General features: G+C 43.0%; 1 protein-coding gene across 1 annotated transcript in view; it reads left to right on the forward strand.

Moving 5' to 3' along the window:
* The first annotated feature begins 7,175 nt into the window (after window positions 1-7,175).
* COG6 (component of oligomeric golgi complex 6) overlaps window positions 7,176-19,330 on the forward strand; it is a 29,695-nt gene continuing 17,540 nt past the window's right edge. Inside the window, exons 1-7 of the mRNA XM_053380514.1 lie at window positions 7,176-7,394; window positions 8,611-8,754; window positions 10,092-10,163; window positions 12,121-12,179; window positions 13,227-13,338; window positions 14,252-14,334; window positions 14,523-14,593. Coding sequence (XP_053236489.1) covers window positions 7,218-7,394; window positions 8,611-8,754; window positions 10,092-10,163; window positions 12,121-12,179; window positions 13,227-13,338; window positions 14,252-14,334; window positions 14,523-14,593 — 718 coding nt within the window. The 5' untranslated portion in view covers window positions 7,176-7,217. The remainder of the gene's footprint in view (window positions 7,395-8,610; window positions 8,755-10,091; window positions 10,164-12,120; window positions 12,180-13,226; window positions 13,339-14,251; window positions 14,335-14,522; window positions 14,594-19,330) is intronic.

Here is a 19,330-nt window from a genome sequence, read left to right on the forward strand (position 1 = left end):
GGAGGCAGTGGAAGACAGGAGGGCCTGGCGTGCTCTGGTCCATGGGGTCACGAAGCGTCGGACACGACTAAACAACAACCAGCTTGAACCCCAAATCCATTTTCAAAAACAGGAGAGAGAAATGTAAAACAGGTGGTAAACACAGCAATTGAAGTGAGACTTCTTGGATAGTGTTTTTTCCTAGCACATTGAAGCACACGGTCCATGAGGCAGTTCTGCTGGCCAACCGCGCTGACATTTCATTGTGCCTGAGGTAAATTCTCAGCTGACAGCTACATTAAATGAGAATCAAAACCTGCCACCTGAGCTGGTATTTTTAGCTTGTTTTGGGGTAAGATCATCTTTGACTTGGGATCAAATCTGAGGAGGGGAATATGCCGGACTTTTTTTCAGCCGGAACTCTGTTCCAGCATCTCTCAGATGGGTGCCATTGCCATTATAAGAGAACAAGGGTGAGTTCCAGCATTTCTTTTCTAGAAAAAATAGCACTGGGAACATGAGACAACTGTGGTAGGGGTTCTGATCAAGTGCTCCTGCCTGCTGGCCTGGAAGATAGCTAGGGCGGGCTCTCTCTGACTTGTCTATTTCTCTTTGTGCGCAAATGTACAAGTAGCAGCTAGAAAAAGGAGCTCCTCAGGGCGTTACCACATTATCTATTTGCTGAGCATTCACCCTGATTTGTTTGCCGGGAGCTTAGGTGACTGTGGGCTATTTAATGAGCGATCCACCTGATTTGTTTGCGGGGAGACTAAGCAAAATTGTGTAAAAGTGTTAGCCCATGCTTCGCACTGCATTTCCCTGATTGCAAAAAGCCTGGTCTTTTGTTTGTTGCACAAGAGTTCCCAATCAATTATAACTGTGCGACTTGAAATTGCAGGAATATGTGATTGAATCCCACCTGAAAATAGCCATCCATCTGGAAGCGGCCGCACATCCTTTTGCTAAAAAACAAAACAGGACTAAGAGAAGGAGAAAGATGCCTGCTGAAAATGTCAGTATCACTTCACCCCAATTGACAGGTTCTCATGCTCAGCCACCGGATACACACAGCTTTGTTTGCTGAGATCTCAATCATTCATCAGCCCAACAGATAGGTGGTCTTGTGCGTGTGATCATTCAAGAAAGCAGAGTCAGTTTAGGAAAGCAAACATTTGAGAAACACTCCACTCTAAATGCGTTCTCACAAGGAAGTGTCAGGGGACTCATTTTCCGCATGGCAACGTTCACAATGTGAACTGCGGAAAGTAGTTCATCCCATAATTTTTCTGCATGCCATCATCGTTGTACACACACGCACACAAAAACGCTTCTGGAAGAGCGACAACTTTGGTTGTTTCCACACTCGAGCTCTTGAGGGACCTGCTTTTCTACAATTAGAAAAGATGTGCTGTTCTTCAGTTCTTTGTGATGCCAAGGTGAGACATTTGCCATAAGTGTTGGTGTGGCTACACTCGCAAGGGTGACAAGATCATTAAAAGTGATGAGATAGATGACACTTCTTTACACATCAGAGCTCACGAGAAAGCCTTTGAGCACGGATGTGAAAGGAACAATTATTTGAGGCTGAACAGATGTCTGCACAAATTATGTTGGTTGTTTATGCATACACCATTTTCTGGAGTTCTATAATCCACGCTGAAAGACATGAAAAAGCAGCTTGCTTGAAGAATCAGGTTTTGCCAGTCAAACTCTGTAGGTGGCCTAGTATATTCTGATGAGGTGTCTCTCAGCAGTATTTTAAATTTGCCCCTTTGGTAGAGAAATTGTTCGGGAAGCAGCTATCGTTTTGCATTGCCATATTGTAGGTAGGCAGTTTCAAAGATTCTGTGAAACTCTCATGCTCAGCACCCACTAACATTATTGTGCCTGACTGACAGTATTGAACTGCTAACTGTATGGATTATGCTGTTTTTGATATGCATCTTTTGGGCAACAACTCTTGAATGCTCCTAACAGTACAAAGCAACATGGCTCATTCATAGCTCAGGATATGTGCATTACATGCATGGTGACTGGAAGGCACCAAAGTGTGGTTAAGAATTAGGAAAAATGTACAAGTGACCAGCTCTGAGAACACCTTCTATGACAATGATGCTGATGACAATTGGATCTGCCCTGCAGGTGAATAGTCACAGAAGCATGACGTTTGATACTGACTTGAGCCAGCAAACCAAAGCCTAAGTTATTGTTACCGTATTTTTTGCTCTATAAGACTCACTTTTTCCCTCCTAAAAAGTAAGGGGAAATGTGTGTACGTCTTAGGGAGCAAATGCAGGCTGTGCAGCTATCCCAGAAGCCAGAACAGCAAGAGGGATTGCTGCTTTCACTGCCCAGCGATCCCTCTTGCTGTTCTGGCGTCTGAGATTCAGAATATTTTCTTGTTTTCCTCCTCCAAAAACTAGGTGCGTCTTGTGCGCCTTATAGAGCCAAAAATACGGTAATTGTTTAAGATGTAAAGTTACATCCATATTATTATGTTTTATGTTTATTGTGGCATTATTGGGGAAATAGCAACCTTACCCCCAATGTTTTTGGCTCTTTGTACATATGATGGTCAGGCAGGGACATGGGTGGCGCTGTGGTCTAAACCACAGAGCCTAGGGCTTGCCGATCAGAAGGTCGGCAGTTCGAATCCCCGCAATGGGGTGAGCTCCCTGCTCCTGCCAACCTAGCAGTTCAAAAGCACATCAAAGTGCAAGTAGATAAATAGGTACCACTCCGGCAGGAAGGTAAACGGCATTTCCGTGCACTGCTCTGGTTCGCCACAAGTGGCTTAGTCATGCTGGCCACATGACCTGGAAGCTGTCTGCGGACAAACGCCGGCTTCCTCGGCCAGTAAAGCGAGATGAGCGTCGCAACCCCAGAATCGTTCGTGACTGGACCTAACGGTCAGGGGTCCCTTTACCTTTACATATGATGGTCATACCTCTACAGTAGACATTAACTGACAGAAAGCAATTGCCAAGATGCTAAAAGATTTCAAATTGTTAGGGCTTAAACCAGGGCCAGCCCAAGACATTTTTGTCCTTGAGGTGAACAACAAAACGGCTCTCTCTGGCCACCAGGGAAGAAGGGGTGAGTGAATATGTACATCAGGATCAAGGAGTGGATAAATATCTCCATCGGGAACAGGAGTGGGGATCAAATCAATCTTAATCAATGGTTGAAGTGGGAATCAAAGATTGTTGTGGGATTGAAAGGGGCCCATCCTGAATCACACTGGGTAAGTGCAGAGCCCAGGAAACACCAGAGGGCAGTCCCTAGGGGTGGGAGGAAAAAGAAGAAGAGTTTGGAATTGATATCCCGCTTTATCACTACCCAAAGGAGTCTCAAAGCGGCTAACATTCTCCTTTCCCTTCCTCCCCCACAACAAACACTCTGTGAGGTGAGTGGGGCTGAGAGACTTCAGAGAAGTGTGACTGGCCCAAGGTCACCCAGCAGCTGCATGTGGAGGAGCGGAGACGCGAACCCGGTTCACCAGATTACGAGTCTACCGCTCTTAACCACTACACCACACTGACCAGCATCACCTCTTATTTCCTGAGAGGCCACTGTAGAGGCAGCATGGATGTTGCTGAAAGGAGGTGCGAGATATGGCCTCAAAGGACAGCTCTACAGCTATCTGTGAAACTCTCATGCTCAGCACCCACTAACAATTTGAAATCCCTATTTTCATCAGAGAAATGTTGGAGGGTCCATAACTTTTAGTGTCACAAGCTGGTGTAGTAACCAAGAGATTGATTAGGATGTCTCTGGTCTGAATTGTGCTTTTGGTATGAACTTATTAGTTAGCTTTAGGCAAGGCCTTCAAAACCCCATTCCCAGTGCAAGGATAATAATACAGATCTATTTCACAGGGTTAAGGTAAGAATTACAATAGAATACATGTGGAGTGCTTTGTATACTCCAGAGTACTATATAAATGCTAATTCTTCCAGAGAGGTAGCTATGTCAGTATGCTGCAGCAGAAGCAAATCTTACTTTGAGCACCATAATAACTGGCAAATTTATGGTGGCAGAACCTTTCATGACCCACTTTGAGCCCACTTTGTCTAGGGTGAAACAAGTCTCTTAATTAAGACTTAATAAAAAACAGATATCACATAATGCGCAACACATTAATATGCCACTACAAATAATATATAACCCCGAGAAAATATACTATTAATATAGGCAGTTCCTAACAATAAATATACATACATATGTGTGTGTGTGCGTGTGTGTGTGTGTGTTCTGGTTGGTTTTATTTTAGTAATTACTGTTCTGTAATATGATGAAGAGAGTCAGTTTTTCTTTACATTTATTGGCTTGAGAACTGCAAATTATTGAATGCAAAGTATGTTAACTATGGGACGCGGGTGGCGCTGTGGGTAAAACCTCAGCACCTAGGACTTGCCGATCACACAGTCGGCGTGTGATCCCCGCGGCGGGGTGCGCTCCCGTCGTTCGGTCCCAGCGCCTGCCAACCTAGCAGTTTGAAAGCACCCCTAAGTGCAAGTAGATAAATAGGTACCGCTTTATAGTGGGAAGGTAAACGGCGTTTCCGTGTGCTGCGCTGGTGCTGGCTCGCCAGAGCAGCTTCGTCACGCTGGCCACGTGACCCGGAAGTGTCTGCGGACAGCGCTGGCTCCCGGCCTCTAGAGTGAGATGAGCGCACAACCCTAGAGTCTGGCAAGACTGGCCCGTACGGGCAGGGGTACCTTTACCTTTTATGTTAACTATGGAGACAGCAATTTACCAGATTTTTCTAATCTCTGGATTTCCAGGAGAATGCAGCATCTCTCTTAAGCAAGAGATGTTGTTTGCAGATGATGTGGCCTTGACAATGCACTCTGAGGAAGTTCTACTGAGACACATCAACTGTCTTGCGCAAGCCTCCATAGAGTTTGGTCTCGCCATTAGCCTGACAAAGACCAACATCCTGGGTCAGGACGTCATCAGAACTCCATGCATCAGCCTTGGTGACAAGTGTATTGGCAAGGAAAATGTGATGCTAACCATCAATACAAAGATGAAGGTCTATGATCATAACTGTGCAGAACAATCTTAAATTTGCAGAGGAATATATCCTTTGGAATTATATACTCAAGACATGGAATCTAACAAAGGGACAATATGCATGGACTTTTCGTGTCCTTACTATGGCAAGAAGACGGGTATTGATGAACTGGGAAAATAAAAACCCAACTCCCTTTAATGATTGGATTAAAGATACGGTATGTAGAAACTCACTACACATGAACAAGTTGTGCACAAACATAGACTTGCCATGGACAAATTTAACAATTTTTGGAATTCATTTTTGTAAATACCATATTAGATTAAGGTCTGGTTAATTACAATAACAACTCCCCTTTTTGTAATGTACACAATATCTTTTATTGTTCTGTTTTGTTTTCTACATGGGTACTATTTCTTCCAAATGTGCAAGAAAGATCTGGAGCGCTACATGGCAGGACAGCCTCAAACAAAGATGTGCTCTCCCAAGCCCACATTCCCAGCAAGTCCAGTCAAAGGCGACTATGGGGTGTGGTGCTCATCTCATTTTCGGGCTGAGGGAGCCGGCGTTTATCCACAGACAGATTTCTGGGTCATGTGGTCAGCGTGGCTAAACTGCTTCTGGCGCAACGGAACACAGTGACAAGTGCCAGAGAGCATGGAAATGCCGTTTACCTTCCCGCCGGAGCGGTACCTATTTATCTACTTGCGCTGGTATGCTTTCAAACTGCTAGGTTTGCAGAAGCTGGGACAGAGCAACAGGAGCTCACCCCGTTGCGGGGATTTGAACTGCAGACATTCCATTTAGCAAGCCCAAGGGCAGGGGTCAGCAAACTTTTTCAGCAGGGGGCCGGTCCACTGTCCCTCAGACCTTGGGGCGGACGGTAGACTACGGTAATTTTTTTTGGGGGGGGGAGAAAGAATTCCTATGCCCCACAAATAACCCAGAGATGCATTTTAAATACAGTGGACACTAGGGTTGCGAACGTGATCCGTGCGGGATGCACGTTTGCAACCCGCAGCGGCGCATCTGCGCATGCGCAAAGCACGATTTAGCCATAGCTGTCAACTTTCAGATTTGAAAAGAAGGGATCGGCAGCCTCGAAAATAAGGGATCAGCAGCCTCACCTGTCCCGGGGACAGTCTACGGGATATCTAACGGTCCGGGATAGCAGCGGGAAACAGTGCTGGAATAAGGGAATTTCCCGCAAAAAAAGGGAAGGTTGACAGCTATGGATTTAGTGCTTCTGCGCATGCGTGACCCCCGAAACCTGGAAGTAACCCCTACTTCTGGGTTCCGGCGGGTCCGTAACCTGAAAAAACGCAACCTGAAGCGTCTGTAACCCGAGGTATGACTGTAAAAGGACACATTCAACTCATGTAAAAACACGCTGATTCCTGGACCATCCGCGGGCTGGATTTAGAAGGCGATTGGGCCGGTTCCGGCTCCCAGGCCTTAGTTTGCCTACCCATGCCAAAGAGGCTCAGTGCTTTAGACCACAGCGCCACCCGCCTCCCTCATACAGTGGTACCTCTAGATACGAACGGGATCCCTTCCGGAGCCCCGTTTGCATCTAGAAGCAAATGCAACTAGCGACGGCACATCTGTGCACAAGCGCGTCGCTATTCGCCGCTTCTGCGCATGATGTCATTTTGAGCGTCTGCGCATGCGCAAGCGGCGAAACCCGGAAGTAACGCGCTCCGTTACTTCAGGGTTGCCACAGAGTGCGCTCAACTCGAAGCGCATTCAACCCGAGGTATGACTGTACAGTTGTACCTCGGGTTACATACGCTTCAGGTTACATACGCTTCAGGTTACAGACTCTGCTAACCCAGAAATAGTACCTCGGGTTAAGGACTTTGCTTCAGGATGAGAACAGAAATTGTGCTTCGGTGGCACGGCAGCAGCTGGAGGCCCCATTAGCTAAAGTGGTCCTTCAGGTTAAGAACAGTTTCAGGTTAAGAACGGACCTCTGGAACGAATTAAGTACTTAACCCGAGGTACCACTGTACCCAGCTTTCCTTGTTGGACTACAACTCCCAGCATCCTTAGCTACCAGGACCAACAGCAGCGGGAGACCCGAGCTTGAGAAAAAACTGCAGGGCGGAACTCTTTGTCTCCGGCCGCGGGGAGGTGGAGGGAAGCGGTGCAGCGACGCTCCCGGTCCGGGTGACGGCGCCGCCTCCGCCACCGCGGCCTCAGGAGGGAGAGAGCAAAGATGGCGGCGGCGGCGGCTGAAGACCAGCAGCGGCCGCTGCAGCCTTTCGCGGCCGGGGCTGCCGCTTCGTCGGGGGGCGCTTCGTCCTCCTCGCAAGGGTCGTCTGGAGGGCCCGGGTCCAACCCTCTCTCTCGCAAGCTCCGCAAAGTGCTGGAGACGCGCTTGGAGACGGACAAGGTGGGCGACCTGTGGTCAGTCCTGCCATATCTGAGAAACAGGCACCGGCTTTGGGAATCAGAGCCATAGAGAAGGCGTCGTCCGTGTGGTTTCTTCTCCCTTAAGAGATTAGGGTGGTTCTTTAAAAATGACTGGCTTAGTTGGCGGATTCCCCTTTTCTAGCTGGTTAATGAACAACAGCGCAGCCCTAACCAGGTCTACTCAGAAGTAAGCCCCGTTGAGCTCAGCGGGGCTCGCTCGCAGGCAATGAGGGGTTCAAACTGATTAAATTATAAATGAGACTTTTTTTTTTAAGACTAGAAACCACCATTGAAAAGGCAGGGAAGTGTAATGAAGTAGAGAGGGATCCTTTTTTTCCATATGGGGTGGTCCTGTAAAGGAATCAGGGAATTCTGGGAAGTAATTTATAATGAATTAAAAAGATTAAAAAAAGAAAAAACCTCCCCACCCCCAGGCCCGGGACAACCTTTTTGGGAATGGTAAAATAGAAGTCCCTAAAAAACAAAATTATTATATGCCACCACTGTGGCTAGAATCTTATTGGCATGGAGAATGAATACGGTACCCACCAAGGAAGAGTGGCAGTTTAAAATGCTTGAATGAGCTGAATTGACAGGTGTTACTGAACTGACTGAATACGTCAGGGGTGTCCAAACGTTTTTCAAAGAGGGCCAGATTTGATGAAGTGAACATGCATGAGGGCTGAACAAAGTTGTTGACCTTTTTTTAAGGATTGAAGTTGTTGAGCTTTTTTTTAGGATTTTACCCCAGGAGATAAACTAATAAACTGCCACAGAGGCAAGATTAAACCGACCAGCGGGCCACATTAGGCCCCCCAAACGGACTTTGGACATGCCTAGAATACATATTTTGCAGATATGTACCCCTAGTTGAATGCAGCTCAAGCTGTACTGGTGCCCTAGAATTGGTCTTCACAATAGAGGACAGAGTTTAGCTTTACTTGCAAGTAATCAGTTGATTGAGTTGACTATGGCATAATTATATCAAATTGATGTTTATATTCAAAAATACGTTGAATATTTAATCTATATATTTGCTATTGTAAACTATATTGTAAAGATAGTTTAGCATTGTTAAAATGTGATTTATCTGGAAAACTCAAGATGTTTTCTGTGTCTTCTGATGTGTGTCTTATTTAAAAAAGAAGTCCATTTTGTATATGAGCTGTCAACATGATCTTTATATATTTTTATAGGAGATGTTAGAAGCGCTCAAGGCTCTTTCAGTCTTTTTTGTAGAAAATAGCCTGCGTACCAGAAGAAATTTACGCGGAGATATGGAACATCGCAGCTTAGCTATAAATGAAGAATTTGTTCACATTTTCAAGCAAGTGAAAGAGGTATGCCATTTTTATTCATTAATGCTCTAAATGTCCAGCAGGAAGCTGACCGTCAAGGGCCTCTGTAAACCCACCTATATGTGCCTGAGGCAAATGACTGGCTGGTAATTCCATTGCTTGGTTCTGTTCCCCTCTACTGTACCTGTCTAATTTGCGGAGAGATGAAAGAAGCACACGAGATATTACGGGGAAACTGGGATAGACGTGGTTGTGGCTAAATATGTTCATGTTCAGAAAGCAAAAACCAACCACATTGGCCAAACAGGGAACTTGTGAAGATAATCTTGTTAAGAGTAAGATGAGAAGTAGAGTGTATTGTTTCATGAATACATGTTGGGTTGTAGAAAAAATGCGGACAGCTATCCTTTTCCTCTACTTTTCTCTATCAATGGGTGCCTCTCTCACTGGGCGCTCTCATATATATATATATATATATATATATATATAGTTTGATTTTAGCATATAAATTATAAAATGTACCACAAAATTTATCCACTTATACAATCTTTTTAGACTTCCATCAGCACCTCTGATGATCCACCGTTTTAACCACTTCTTCCAATAATATTCCTCACGAAACTTCTTGCAAACCTACAAATGTCATCTGATCTTCACAAATACTTTTCAAATAGTCCGTAAATTTACTCCAGTCTTCCGTGAATTTCTGGTCCCGCCGGTTTCGAATCCTTCCTGTTAGTTTATCTAATTCTGCATAGTCCATTAACTTCATCCTCCATTCTTCAATCGTCGGTAATTCTTCTTGCTTCCATTTTTGGGCCAATAATATTCTTGCTGCTGTTATTCTCTCACTGGGCACTCTCATTGGCCACAGTTCAACACCCCCTATGAGTATGTTCACAAAATCTATATAAAATACTATCAGATCTCCATTTGCCACCACAAATTTTCTTTAGATATTACTATTGCTGCCTGCTATCCTGTACAGACTTACCTAGGAGACAGCTTCATTAAAGTCAATGAGTCTTACTTCTGAGTAGACATGTATAGAACAACACCGTAGGTTGTATCTTTGAAGCTATCCAGCAATTGTTGTTGGGAAGCACGAATGCTAAAAGTATGTAATGCTTTCTTATACTTCTGCGCATCCAGTTTCTCCAACGCTGAAAAACCAAATCTGGAGCTTCAGGGAGGAAGAATCATTGGATATTCTTATCAGTGATTGTATCATATAACAGTGAAGATTATGCTTGTTAGGGAAACTGTCCGATAGTTCTGGTGTTTCAGAAAATTGGGATGGGAAGAGAAATGTGGAAAATGCAAATCTCAGTATGAGTTCTAGTGTTTTAGGCTACTTGCCTGTTTCTGTGCTCTTTCAGGAACTTGAAAGCATAAATGAAGATGTGAAGTTTATGAGCAACTGCTGCCAGGACATGACCAATCACTTGAAGGTAAATAATGAGGGGTGTGTGCAAATGTGGTTATTTCTGGCACACTGGGACTTGGTAGTTTCAACAACACAGTACTTTCCCCCTGTACAACACATAGAGATCACTTTTGATCCCAGTGTGCAGATATATTTTTTTTTACAGCCATGGGAATTCTAAGGCACAAAAGGATCTTCTGCATGAAAAGAGGTCCCCATTACAGTGGTACCTCAGGTTAAGAACTTAATTCGTTCTGGAGGTCCGTTCTTAGCCTGAAACTGTTCTTAACCTGAAGCACCACTTTAGCTAATGGGGCCTCCCGCTGCTACGCAATTTCTGTTCTCATCCTGAAGCAAAGTTCTTAACCTGAAGCAATATTTTTGGGTTAGCAGAGTCTGTAACCTGAAGCGTATGTAACCTGAAGCATATGTAACCCGAGGTAGCACTGTAATTTCTATGGCAAAAGCAGGTCTGTGTTTGGATCCCTTCACTGTTCAGGAATCTACTCCATCTAGTGAAATTAATAGGACATTTTGCATGCATAAGAGCTCTCTGTGCATGTTATTCTGAGCTTGTGTGTATGTAAATCACCCAGGTAACATTTCTAAAACACTTTTCCTATGGATCATTATGATCAGTTTGACGGGATCATCAATATTGTTGTCAGGTTAACGGGGCGGATATGTTACTGTTACATTTGCCACCTGTCATGGATGCTTTTAGTTGAGATTCCTACATTTCAGGGGGTTGGGCTAGATGACCATTGGGGTCCCTTCCAGCTGAACAACTCTATGATTTTTATCCTACCCTTCCTTTAATGGGTTCCCTTTTTATCCACACAAGTATCCTATGAGGTAGATTAGGCTCGGAAAGGGTGACTGATCCAAGTTCATGTCTTAAGTGAAGAGTTGAACCTACATCTCCACAAACCCAAACCAGCACTCTAGTACACTTGCTACACTTCTGTATTGCGCTGGGCCCTAGTTCTAGTATTAGGAAGACAGTACTAGGATTTGCCGATCAGAAGGTTGGCGGTTCGAATCCCCGCGACAGGGTGAGCTCCCGTTGCTCGGTCCCTGCTCCTGCCAACCTAGCAGTTTGAAAGCACATCAAAGTGCAAGTAGATAAATAGGTACCACTCCGGCGGGAAGGTAAACGGCATTTCCGTGTGCTGCTCGGGTTCACCAGAAGCGGCTTAGTCATGCTGGCCACATGACCCGGAAGCTGTACGCCGGCTCCCTCGGCCAATAAAGCAAGATGAGCGCCGCAACCCCAGAGTCGGCCACGACTGGACCTAATGGTCAGGGGTCCCTTTACCTTTACCTTACAGTAGACATGCAACTTTGTGCACATTTACCTGCTTGGAAAGAAAGGGGGGTGAGCGGGCGTCCGGGAGAAGAAACTTTGGCAATCCCACCCACCATTGCACCCAGTGTGTTTTGACTATACACAATTTTGTCTTTATGCGCTATTTCTGGAATGAAACCACTGTGTATGTTTCGGGTCTACTGTATATAACAGGGGTCAGCAAACTTTTTCAGCCGGGGGCCAGTCCACTGTCCCTCAGACCTTGTGGGGGGCCAGACTATATTTTTTTTGGGGGGGGGGAAATGAATGAATTCCTATGCCTCGCAAATAACCCAGAGATGCATTTTAAATAAAAGCACACATTCTACTCATGTAAAAACACGCTGATTCCTGGACCATCCGTGGGCCAGATTTAGAAGGCAATTGGGCCCCAGGCCTTAGTTTGCCTACCCATGGTATATAAATACAGAAGGTGCATATATTGGGTTCTGCCTTTCTGCCAGGTTAAGAAAAATGTAACTTTCTTTGTTTCTGGATCTTAACTGCCTTTCTGTTCACGGTTCTACTGTGCTTAAATTACTTATAATGTGGTTGAAACAGCAAATGAAAAAGTCGAAATATACCTTAAGACCTTAGTGGGGTTTAACTGTAATTATTCTGGTCTGTACTCCAGGCAACCAAGGAGCAAACCCAGGATTTAATAGAAAAGACAACTAAGCTTCAAGCAGAGAAGTATGTATTTGCCCCTTTTGTTATATTTATGTCAAATTAGAATGGTTTTCTGGATTCTCCCACATTTGTATTGAATGAAGTCACCTTAGGGCTGCTTCCAGTGATCATTTTTATTATGCTGTTCTTCAGATGTTTGGCATAGGATATGCATCTTTCCCTTTTTTTAATTACAGAATTTTCAGAATGAGAGAATTTCGCATTAACTCACTTTGCATAATATTGTGCGAGCATTGAAAGGTCCTCTGAGTATAGTTTCTGAACTTTAAAGAAGTATGGTTCTTGCACTTTTCAGTTTCTCAATAAGAATGGATATCTATTCAGTACTATTTAAAGTAGACACGATAAGTATCAGGCTATATTCAGTAATATCAGTTGCACAATGTAATTTAAAACAAATTAGCTCAGTAATTGAAATTGCCAAGAATGTAAAGGAGGGTAGCAAGTCATTTTTTTTGTTAGCGGCCCAACATCTAGCTTTTACTCACTGAGTAAAGGTAAAGGGACCCCTGACCATTAGGTCCAGTCATGGCCGACTCTGGGGTTGCGGCGCTCATCTCGCTTTATTGGCCGAGGGAGCCGGCGTACAGCTTCCGGGTCATGTGGCCAGCATGACTAAGCCGCTTCTGGCGAACCAGAGCAGCGCACAGAAACGCCTAAGCATGTCAAAGTGCAAGTAGATAAATAGGTACCACTCCGGCGGGAAGGTAAACGGTGTTTCTGTGCGCTGCTCTGGTTCGCCAGAAGCGGCTTAGTCATGCTGGCCACATGACCCGGAAGCTGTACACCGGCTCCCTCAGCCAATAAAGTGAGATGAGATGAGCGCTGCAACCCCAGAGTCGGCCACAACTGGACCTAATGGTCAGGGGTCCCTTTACCTTTACCTATCTATATATTCTATTTTGAAGTAGTGATGTATAAGGCTCATTCAAGACAAACGTTTCTGGGAGTATACCCCATAGAACTCGTTGGGACTTACTTCTGAGTCGACACACATATATGACTGTGCTAGAAGTATCCCATTTTCAAATTTCAACCTTTTAATTGCAGCCAAAGGTTAGAACTGAAAGCACAGATAGCAGATGCTTTCATAGCAGAATTCCAGCTTTCTCCAGAAGAAATGAATGTCCTTCGAAGTACAAGAGATGGGCCCGTTACAGAAGTAAGTACCATGAGCATGCACAGCAGTAATATTCTAGCTTTAGCACTTGAGGTGGAACCTTTCTATTCCATTTACCTTGTTCCTTTCATATTGTGCGTTCCCTATAGCTCCTAATGTATCATAAAGAGTTGTTAATATGATCAAAACCGAGTATTTAACCCAGACATTCACCAGCACTTTCATATGTAAGTTAAGCATATTTGTTACTGAAGACTTGTGTTCATCAGTTATATATTTAAAAAGCCTGACAAGCATTCTCTATATGCTAAGCCTTACTTCTTCGTTATGAGTTATAGGCTATGAGTTTTTAACTGCTTATGGGTATATTTTTTGTGCTAGGCCCATAATTTTGTGTCTGCATGATTCCCTGTTCTACCTATAAAAAAATCAAAATACTATCATCCATTTACACACTCCTTCACACATGCATGTACACACACACACACACTCTTCTAGTCCTACAAATAAAAAGGAAGAAATAAATCTTCAAAAAGTGAAACTCCTGGCACACAAAGGTTGTTGAGGTTTTTGACAAAGTTGTTGAGCTTTCTTTAGTTTTGCCCACAGTTGTTGCACTTTTTTTGGTAAAATCTAAAAACCTCCTTCCTTGAAAGGATACAATATGACTTAACTCATAGACCATGCCTAGTGGTTTTCTTTAAATGTAGGCAAAAACATACCTTGATGCGTATTTGGAGAAATTATGTTTGGGATGGTGGTTGTGAAGTAAAACTTTTGTTTTAGTATTAATAATAGTATTGCATTTTTTAGCATTGAGATCTTGCCTATCCTCCCACTAGAAATTCTTTTAACTGCAAAGTTTGTGGCCTGTAGTATAATGATCTGTGAATATTTCTGTGTGGACAGTTTGCTTTAATAAAATACCAGTGACTTTCAATCTTGCGTTTCCTAGGATTTTTTTAAGGTATTAGGGCGAGTAAAACAAATTCACAACGATGTCAAGATTCTTCTGCGCACAAACCAGCAGAGATCAGGGTGAGTTTTCACCGAACAACTACAAAGCAATGACTGAAGTAGTAGTCATCGTTCAGTTTAAGCTGTATAAAGTGGGCTGTGAAAATATTTGGAACGGGGAAATAGCTCTAAAGATTATTATGTGTTTAAAGATTTTTTTATTTTCATAAAACACTTTTAAAAAGCATTTAATTGTTTTAAATTTGCAGCCTAGAAATTATGGAACAGATGGCTTTGCTTCAAGAGACTGCTTATGAGCAGCTTTACCGATGGGCTCAAGGTACCTTAGTTTTTTGGGATAATGCTTTTCCTTGAAAAGATGCTTATTTAAAGAATGTTAGCAGTGCTTGATATTAACCACAAGGAGGCAGTCTTGGAACACCCACCAAATTCTATAGCCTCAACTTATTTATTACACTCATGTTTAATCCTGGGATATATATTCTTTGTTAATGTGTAAGATTAGCCAGTACTATTTGGTGCACCAAAATCATTATGGGTTATAGAAACATTTATTTTACTGTATATATTGTTTTTCAGGAGGACCTTGCATGCATATAATTACATAAAATTATTAAAACAATAAGCACCAACAACTACAAGATAAAACAAAACAGACAAATGGGAGGTCCTCGCTGCAGGATCACATTCACCCAGTGCTATACCAGCTGCACTGGCTCCCAGTGCTACAAATTTCAATATCTAGGAATTTACTTTCAGTATAATATGGGATGGAAAGCGCATATCACATACTTACAAAATAAGGGCAAAGCCCTTATCTACGCTCTATTACGCTTTTTCTTTACAGAGGGGGCTATGCATGTTCCATCTGCCTTAAAAGTTTATAGTGCAAAAGTGGTTGCAACTATGGCCTATGCGGTCCCTTTATGGGGCGCTTTTGTAAACTTCATGCCTCTGGTGACATTGCAAAATCTTTTTCTCAGACGCCTTTTGAAACTACCCTCCTGTGTAAGCAACTCTGCTATTCGCTTAGAACTCAAGACCCCCTCCTTAGAGATCCTGATGTGGAGACATGCCTTTAATTACTGGCTGTCCCTTTGGCATAAATTGCCCAATTACCATCTTATTCAGTGCCTTTGGAGAGATGAATTTACCAGCCCATGGGCAACAAAAATCCATTCCAAACTGTTGTCTTATGGAATCTCTCCTTCCAATATACTAAATTTAGATCTAATTACAGCAAAAAAGGTCATCAAACAAAGATTGGAGGAGGTTGATTTGCAACAAAATCTTACTACAGGTGGAGGTACATGTTCCCCGATAAATCAGGGCATTACATTTATGTCCCAGATACCTCGATATCTGTCTACCTTATCGGTTGCGTCGCATAGATTCGCTTTTGTTAGAGCCAGATTTAATGTGTTCCCCTCAAATGTGCTGAGTAATAGATTTTCTAACGGTAAAACCTCTGTTTTATGCGCATGTGACAGCAAATCAATAGAATCCCTTTATCATATCTTGTTTAATTGTCCTTTATATATTGTTCCCCGATCAAGGATTCTGAGTTCAATCATCTTGGAAACTGTTACTAAACCACCTGAATTACATCTAGCCTATTTACTCCAGGACATTGACTCTTATAGAACATTACAGGTTGCCAGATTCCTGAATTCAGTTCTTTCATATAAAAGACTTCATGGAATGCTGCATGACTATTAAAAATCTAGTAAACTTTATCCACCATCTTTATATTCAAGGCCACAATATGGTACATCTAGAGATTGTATGTAACGTGAAGGAGATTATGCGTTGAAATATTTTAGTTGATATTTTAGAATGTAAAATGCTATTTTATTTATTGATTGGTTTTACCTTGTGGGCTTATAGCCGAATAAAGTATTATCTATCTATCTATCTCCCAGTGGAGTACAGAATCAGGTTTAAGGTGCTGGTTTTAACCTTTAAAGCCCTATACGGCCTAGGACCCTCGTACCTACGGGACTGCCTCTCCTGGTATGTCCCACGGAGGACCTTACGGTCTTCAAACAAAAACATATTGGAGGTCCCGGGCCAGAGAGAGTTTAGGCTGGCCTCAACCAGAGCCAGGGCTTTTTCGGCTGTGGCTCCAATCTGGTGGAACGCTCTGTCACATGAGACTAGGGCCCTGCGAGACTTGACATCTTTCCTTTTTATTTTTTTTAAATATATTTATTGAAATTTTCAAAAAATAAAAGAGAAAGACAAAAAAGAAAAAAGAGAGAAAAAAGAAGAAGAAAAAGAAACAATTAAAAAAGTTTACATTGCTTACTTTCCATAACCAATTTCCTTGACTTCCCCACACCTGCCCTTCTTGTATTCCAATTCCAATTTTTTGGCTCAGCAAATTCTTGTCCCCACACTTTACCTTATTTTCCTAATTCATTTTAACTAACCAATTTTAACTTGTAAACCTCAATCTTTATATATCAAAATTTATTCTTAAAAAACTTTTCCTAAATTCAACCCATCAATTTAATTAACCCATTTTAACTTAAAAACCTCAATCTTTGTACGTCAACACTTATTCTTAACAATCTTTTTCTAAGGTCGGCCCCAATTACCTTCCCCAAAATCCCCATTTTTATGTTAGTGGCAAAACCAACTTAATTAAAACAAAATATATTTATACACCCTTTGGATTCCCAAAGCCCCACCACCCCCTTTCCCGGATTCGAACCCCAACCAAAGTCCATCAGTCCATCTGCAGTCAGCCTGGCGACCTCACATCTGAGGCGCTCAACTCTCTCTCAGTTCCTCTCTGCCGGTTTTTTTGATAGTCCTTTATTTTAAATTCTGAATCTCGAAGAAGCTCTGTTCCAATAAGGTCCATATTTCTTCCAGCCAGCCCTCCATATTTAACAATGGAAGCAAGATCTTGTTTCTTACTTCTCATAGGTCCAAATGTCCCAAAGGCTCCAATTTCCACATTAGCCAAGTTTGTATTCCATATGTCTTCTGATCTCCATACAAGGAGATCTCTCCATTTTCCATTCTTCAATTCAAACCAAATTTTCATCATCCTGTTCTTATTTTCCTTTGTATCCATCTTGACAGGCCTCTGGCTCTCCTTAATCATCTGCAACATCATAGCTCCTCCTTCTTTTTCCTTCAGGTCTTCATATTCCTCTTTAATCACTTTCTCAGATGTCTCAAATTTCTTTTCTTGTTTGGCTGTAAGGATTTTTAGATCAACAACAGCGCTTCCCTGTTCATCTGCAGGAACTTGAATCATGTCCTTTCCAGACTCAGCAACTTTATTTACTGCTGCCTTCAGTATTGTGACGTTTATAGTCAAAACATCCGTCTGTTCCTGCAGTTTTCCCAGGAAAGAGAAGGTCTTCTCCAGTTCAGCCAGTATTTTTCCACTTACAGCCATTTTTGTAATGTCCTGAACCCCCTCTAGAGGGATTCTAGCTTCTTAATGTCTTCCAATTCCCACCCAAAAGCCAAGTTAGCCTTTTCTTCTTTATTTTAACAATTTGTTACCAAATTGTAGCGAATATAACCAGCAAAGTCCGCAAAAAACAAAGTTTCCCTTTTCTTCCAACTTTGACAGCTAGTTTGACAGCTGCCAAAGTCTTTATGCCTCTTCCGCAGGCTCTCTCACCGATCGCTCCCGGGTCTTGGGGGAGGGGTGAATTCCGTTCTCAATGTTAGCTCTTATCCTCCAGCACAATCACTTAAATTGCCCCAACGTAAAGTTAATTGCTTTTCTCCACAAAGAAGAAAGGTATTCTCACAACCTTAGTAATAAAATCCTTGCTTTACGATGTTTACAAGTTGGGTAGGCGGAGTTCCTCTTTAGCACCTTGCCCGATCGTGCCTAATTCCCAAAGAAAATTTCCCTTTTAAGTCCAGTTACCGTGTTACTCACGGGTCGTTACTTTTAATCCAAATGTTCAGAGGAAGAAGTTAGCGCTCTCCGTCCATGGCATGCGGCTTCACTCAGCAGGGGAAGCAATCGACTCACAGCACCACGCCGCTCTCCGTCCCCCGTTCCAGAGCCTTTAAAAAGGCTCCTTTGTGGGTCGGGGGGGCACAAATGGTGCCCGCCGAGTCACCAGGTCCACAGGCTTCAGCGCCTGTGGTTTCTAAGGGTCCCCGCGTCGCCACCGCGGCAGAACCCGACCCCTGTTTAGCCGATTCCCTCCGGAGCTCGGAGGGAATCTGCCATTAGACGATGGCGCCAATCCGGAAGTCCCTAGAGACTTGCCATCTTTCCGCAGGGCCTGCAAGACAGAGCTGTTCCACCTGGCCTTTGGCCAGGGCACAGTCTGACCCCCTCCTTTGGCAATTCTCACAGAACTCTAGCCCAATGGTTGCCATTTATCTGATTTGAGCTGATTTTATAATGAAATGATTTTAGAATGTTGTATATTTTACTTTTGTTAGCTGCTCTGAGCTACGGCTGGGGAGGGCGGGCTATAAATAAAATTTTAGTATTATTATTATTATTATTATTATTATTATTATTATTATTATTATATGTTTGCAGTCAGCCTAGCAATACCAACTGTATCAGCATTATCTCCTCTCGTTCTTCTATCTTTCAGCCACCCACCCCACCACAGGAGTAGGTTAATTTTATATCAGGAATGTTTTAATAATAATAAAATTTATTACGGTCCCAGACCAGATTCACATACCGTACTATGCAAACATAAAACACAATAGAATTAAGTTTGAATTAACAATCAAATATGACAATAAACAATACGAATATGACAGCCATTAGAAATGTGGTTTAGGTCTTAGTCTCTAAAATATTATCTGGAGTTTGCATCTGAGGCCTTAGTCTTTGTAATAGCACAGCTTGTTCCCTGCGTTTTCTGGCAGGTGGAATGTTGGAATGTTTTAATGTTCTAATATTTTAAGCTCCCTTATTAGCCCCTAGGCATCCTGATCCAAGACCTGCTGATTTGGAAATAACCACGTATGTCTCAAAATGACAGCCCTGGGCAGGACTTAGGAGTTTAGTCTTCTAGGCCTTCAGATGAGGAATTTTTAAAAGAAGCGT

The sequence above is a fragment of the Podarcis raffonei genome, chromosome 3 (genome assembly GCF_027172205.1).
Source record: "Podarcis raffonei isolate rPodRaf1 chromosome 3, rPodRaf1.pri, whole genome shotgun sequence".
NCBI lineage: Eukaryota > Metazoa > Chordata > Lepidosauria > Squamata > Lacertidae > Podarcis > Podarcis raffonei.